Genomic DNA, 6,279 nt, shown 5'->3' on the forward strand with positions numbered 1-6,279 from the left:
ACAATTAAAAATATTTTATTTAGGTCTATCTATGGCCTTCAAAAAGTTGATGACTCTACATGTTTCGATGTTACAACATGTAGAGACATCAACTTTTTGAAGGCCATAGATAGGCCTAAATAAAATGTTTTTAATTGTGTACCAGTTTAACGTGGAATATTTTTTATGATTTTAGTTACATTATAGTTCAGTTATATTGGAGAATTTTGAAAATAAAGCAAACAAAATTTCAAATTAAAGATAATTTGACTTTATTTTTGCATATTTATGATTTGAAAAGCTTTATCTAACATCTTAACATTTAATTCCAGGTTCTCTTTCTGATAATTTAAAACTTTTTTTCAAAAAGAACCAGGAAGCTTTTGATTGTTAAATATTTTTTAGAACTTTTCAATGTGGCTGGAATTGTAACCAAGTAGTTTATTAGAAGACATGAGTTTAGAGCTTAAAGCTGTGTGTTTGAGAAAAATGATAAGTTTAAGCCAGTAGTGTGTTACAGAATAAGGGAAAACTTGGAAATGTATCAGATACTTTGGGACAGTGAAATGAACATATGGGGAAATGGTCATTGACTGCTTGGACATCAAAATATTAAATGCAATTTTATGGCAATCTATGTAAGAAATTTGAATATGAATTTGAAGTTTGTATCTATCTAAGTGTCCATTTATGCATGTGCAACAACTTTTACAGAGTTACATGTCAGAGCTTAATAACCTCCAAGAGAACTAGTATGTAGCAAAAACAACTTAGATTATTATTTACTTTTATCATGAAAATTTTTAATCACAGAGCGGGTCATTAGTATACATCTTGTTCATTTTCCTACTGTAGATTCAGTATAGCAGTAAGAGTTTCTCTAATTTATTAATACGGAACAGAATTATGCAAATTTATTTTTGAGTTGTAGATTAAAGACTAACAAGATTAAATCTTATTTATATTTCTGTAATAGATTTAAAATTGATTCTTTATATACTTGGTGGCCCTATTTGAGAGAAAAGTCCAGTATTATTATTATTTTTTTTATCTGTTTTGTTTTAGGGTGTAATGGGGATAATTTTATTTAAAGCTATTGACAACAAAATCAGTATTCACTCATGGTAAAAAAGGACATGTTGAATGGTTTTATAAAATCACTCCTGGTGTCATAAAATGTAAGTTTTTTTCCATCTTGTTTAATGTTATTTGATACTAAACTAAATTTTCATATTACCATTTACTTAGGTACAAAGCCTGTAGTTGATCAAGATGAGTTTGAGGACTTATTAGGATCACAAGGATTTTCAGGATTTGGCAGAAAAGAGGTTGGACCAAAAACAATAGCTGATATGAGAAGAGAAATTTTAACTAAAGAAATGGATCCTGAAAAACTAAAGGTTTGTAACAATTTCTAAGGCCAGTACAGAATATAGTATGATGGAATTCTTCTAGTTGAGTAATGCAATGTTTGTTTAGTAAGATACCAAGTCAAGATTAATTGGTTAAACTTATTATAATTTTATTGACTCACCTTTCACTGTAAAATAATGTTAAGCATGGAAAATTATATATGGGATTTTCATAAAGATTTAAATTTCATTATCATATGTTTCCAAGTTTATTCTGCAAGTATGAGTTGATTTTCTTTGTAAAGGTTTTAGACTGGACACAAAGAAAAGAAAGGAACATCCGAGCTCTCTTGTGTTCTCTTCACACGGTGTTATGGGACAGTGCTCGTTGGCAAGAGGTTGGCATGCACCAACTAGTGACAGCAGCAGATGTGAAGAAGTTTTATCGAAAAGCTTGTCTAGCAGTACATCCTGATAAAGTGAGTCTTCTGTTTTGCTTTTGAAATAAAATGAATTGTTTTCAAAGACACCTAAGATAAGTTGTAATTTATTTGTTTTCCACATATCATGTTTATTATAGAAGTCCAATAGTGATGCTGCCTTGAGTACATGCAACTACACTGATGTATATATACAAAAGTACTTGAGAATACAAACCATAAACCTAACATTAGGAATACAGTGGATGTAATTCATGCTAATGATGTGTTAGTTTGTTTAGAATCTTATTTCTTTAGACCAGTGGTTTCCAAACTTGTGTGTCGTGGCAAGTTGCTAGGGGTGTTGCAAGAGTTTCACCAAATGAGGAATAATTAAAAACATAAAAAACTACAAAAAATATTGCATGTGGCAACAGGTGTGTCGTGCAAGTTCAGTTAAATGGGAAAGGTTGTTGTCAGTGCAAAAACTTGTGGAAACCACTGCTTTAGAAAGTGTTAATGAAAATGGCAACAAACCTTGTGGACAATAATGTCTTGTTAAAAGTACTGAGTAATCTTGCCATTGCAATATTTCTGTCTGTATTTTATTGTAAATGTTTTAAACATGAAATAAAAACAATGATAGCTGTAAAGATCAGAATAAAATTTGAGACTTATCATCGTGCAGTTAAACTACAGCCTAAAATTGAAATTGGAAGGCAATAAAGTTATAATTGGAAAAATGAGAGAAAATTTGATACAGTACCATTAAAGTAAAATACAGCTTTAATGTTATAATTCATAATGTGTTCTTCAGTCCAAAACTATAATTGGAAATGATATAACCTTACATTAGTAGCATAACTATAACATTTATTTTATTTCTATTTACGAATACAGAATTATAGAAGATTAAAATTATTTTGGTATTTCATTTAGTACCTATGTAATTTATAGCTATTTTAATAAATATTGTATTTTCAAAGAAATTGTATTCATTGTCATGGTTAATAATTTATACCTAAATCTATTTATTAATTAGCTATTGATATATATATTTTTTAATTTCCTAGGTACTAATTGCTTACCAGTTTTTATTTTAAGTTTTAACTACTAATCTATTGTCTTCTTCATGGAACCCCTGAAGACTGTTTCTGTGATTCTATTGGATGGTACTTGGTCCTCAGCTTTTTTGATACTTGAGGACTGTTTCTTTGATGTATTGGATGGGATTTGATCCCGGGCTTTCTTTATACCTGAGGAATGTTTCTGTAGTGCTAATGGCTGGGACTTGATGCTTTCTTGATACTTGGGGACTGTTTCTTTGATGTATTGGATGGGATTTGATCCTGGGCTTTCTTGATACCTGAGGACTGTTTCTGCAGTGCTAGTGGCTGGGATTTCTTGATACTTGAGGACTATTTCTGTGGTGCTAGTGGCTGAAGTTTGATCCTGGGACTTCTTGATACCTGAGGACTGTTTCTGTGGTGCTAGTGGCTGGGATTTGATTCTGGGGCCTTCTTAATAGTGTCTTTTCTGCTACCTAATGTCTAGGGTCTCCACAGTTAGGACTTTAATCAGTGAATTTATTTGAATGCTTTTTGAAGGAGGTATCCAGGTTCTTCTTACTTTTATGGAACTACATTATTAATTAGTTGGATGTAGAAGGTTTCTTTTACCTTTCTTTTTTCTTGTGTTTGTTTCATATCCCATTATTTTAATATTATTCCAATTTTTTGTATGGTTTTCTTCCATTTTATGATGGAGAAATAAGTATTACAGTCTCGTGTGTCTATTATACTGCTGATTTCTGCAGTATATTGGATTCTGTGTTCACAAGGTATGTTGTAACAGGTGTTTTTGGCTTCTGTTGATATTTAGGTGGTGTTACGTGATTGTATTGTGGCTTCTGTACTTTTATTCTTACTTTATGTTGTTCATTACCAACACAGAAATAGCCATCTTCAGGACTTTCCTGAAGACAGCAACTGATTAGCAGCCAACAATTAATATAAAAACTAGTTGGGAATTAGACTTGCTTGATTGTATAGGCAACTAACCATGACAGTGGATGATGTTTATCCTTACCTTTTTATAAGTACTTAACACTCTCGCCCCAGCTATCCTTTACTATACAGGACACAAGGTTTTAGTGTCTTACATTCAAAATTTTATTAAACTACTTTTCTTAGCTAATAGCCCATATTTTAATAGCATACAAGTTTTAAATTCTTAATTTCATATGGCAATATTTAAAAAAATCCTAAATTTCCCCAAGTGTGACTCATGTGACACATTTTCTCTAGGTGTGTTCTCATCTCTATTTATCCCCCCCCCCAAGAAACTACGAAATTAAACATAAATTACTCACTATAAAATCGTCATTGGTCATAATTTTTTCTAGCCTTCAATTTTGTTTGATTACAGAGCTATCAAGTAGAAAAAGAGACCCTTCCTGCCACACACCCCCTGTCAGGATTTGTTAATAGTTCTCTCTTATGTTGAATTATATATTACTTATAACCAATAGAAAGTCAATGTTTTTGTCTATCAAATGACGTATCGCACAACGATATGTTCTGAACACAGAAGAGTCAATTTCACTTCTAATATGACTTTGGTTCCCACTGGAATCACAATGGCTGTCTTGATACATTTGTAACGGCTCTTGTCGCATAGTTAGAAAGCCAGAAAAATTGTGATTGTTAGAGAATATTGTCTAATTTTTGCACGTTATTAATCACTGTTGTTCAGTGCATTATTTAATTAAATAAAAATTATTTAATGCACTACTACCATTAGTTTAAAAAAATAGGGTTAACTATAATTGATAGTTGAGAGCAAATAAAAGAATACTCGGGTAAGTGGTAAGTACTTTATTTCTTGTTTTTTATGTTTATTTTTTATTTATTATTATAAAAGTAACTAAAATGTAAGAATAGGGATCTCTTTAGGTTAATTAAGGTTAGATTATGTAAAATAAACAATAATAATAATATAATAAAAATGTTTCACGAGGCACGCACAAGAGCAGCTTGGAGTAGTTCGTGGGTAATGCGATTTGATAGCGTAACATGAGTTCCACATTTCCTAAGTGCTTTACAATTTATAATGGCATGAATACTAGTAGTTAGACCCGGTTCAAAGGGCAATAAAATAATAAAATTTAAGTATAAACAGATGTATACTAGTACGAGTTTAAAGCTACTTAGGATAAACGAATGTAGTTTCACACTACATTTGAGATAATTCTAGAAAGGGTAATTTAAATCTATTTCGATTTTTTTGGGAGGGAGGAGAGTATACGAGGTCAAATTGACCAACCTTCTATAGAGTTAAGGTAGAGAAAATAAAATATAAACTATAAAATTTTACTGAAAAAATACATTTGAAATGTATTGAGGAGGTTTTAGGGTTTACACAAAGGAAATTTGAGATTTTTGAAATGAGGAAAAGTATTTTTAATCTTAACACGAAAATTACTTTGCACATGGACTATTCAAAACAAATACTCAATATAGTCATGGAAAAAAACTTTATTTTATTGTATTAAAAATACTTCACTAAAAAGTGTGATTTTTTTGTATATGAAAAACTTGTAATATGAACTGAAAGACTGACAGATTTTGTGAAAATATACATACTCTATTGAGAGTTATAAGTATTAAACCTATAAAGACTTTAAACGAGTATAAAAAAACCACGTGATTGGTCAGATTGACCTAGCCCATGTGGAGAGAGTTAAAGAAGTTAAAATTGCACATAATTATTGTTGTGCCATAATAATATTTAGTTGATTAACCAACATATTTAAAATAATAAAAAAAGTGAATTACCCATTGTATTTGCAATATCACTTGAAAAAAATGGATTATCCAAGGTGTCTTAAAATAGATTATCCAAGATGCCTAAAATGTACTACTTAGAAGGTAAATTATTCAACATATGTATTTTGTAAAATGTGAAGTATTGCACTGTATATTCAGTATTTAAAGTTGTATGTGGAAATAGACCTCACCATTCTCATGGGATGGTACTTTGGAAATAGACCACCCACCCTGTTCTCATGTAGTGAATCTTTGGAAATAGACCTCCTCACTGTTCTCATAGTGTGACACTTTGAAAACAGACCTCACCATTTTCATAGGGTGACACTTTGGAAATAGACCTTTTCACTGTTCTCTTAGTGTGACACTTTGGAAACAAACCTCACCATTCTCATAGGGTGACACTTTGGAAATAGACCTCACCATTCTCATAGGGTGACACTTTGGAAATAGACCTCACCATTCTCATAGTGTGACACTTTGGAAATAGACCTCACCATTCTCATAGGGTGACACTTTGGAAATAGACCTTTTACTATTCTCATAGGGTGACACTTTGGAAATAGACCTCACCATTCTCATAGTGTGACACTTTGGAAGTAGACCTCGCCATTCTCATATGGTGACACTTTGGAAATAGACCTTTTACTATTCTCATAGGGTGACACTTTGGAAATAGACCTCACCATTCTCATAGTGTGA

At 31.3% G+C, this 6,279-nt stretch overlaps 1 protein-coding gene across 2 annotated transcripts in view; it reads left to right on the forward strand.

Annotated features, from left to right (window-relative positions):
* The window catches only part of LOC106459159 (cyclin-G-associated kinase-like), a 65,609-nt gene that overhangs the window by 53,051 nt on the left and 6,279 nt on the right, over positions 1 to 6,279 (forward strand). For both annotated transcript variants that reach the window (XM_013918752.2, XM_022385587.1), the window contains 2 exons: positions 1,228 to 1,379; positions 1,637 to 1,810. In XM_013918752.2, coding sequence (XP_013774206.1) covers positions 1,228 to 1,379; positions 1,637 to 1,810 — 326 coding nt within the window. The remainder of the gene's footprint in view (positions 1 to 1,227; positions 1,380 to 1,636; positions 1,811 to 6,279) is intronic.

The sequence above is a fragment of the Limulus polyphemus genome, unplaced genomic scaffold (genome assembly GCF_000517525.1).
Source record: "Limulus polyphemus unplaced genomic scaffold, Limulus_polyphemus-2.1.2 Scaffold569, whole genome shotgun sequence".
Lineage (NCBI taxonomy): Eukaryota > Metazoa > Arthropoda > Merostomata > Xiphosura > Limulidae > Limulus > Limulus polyphemus.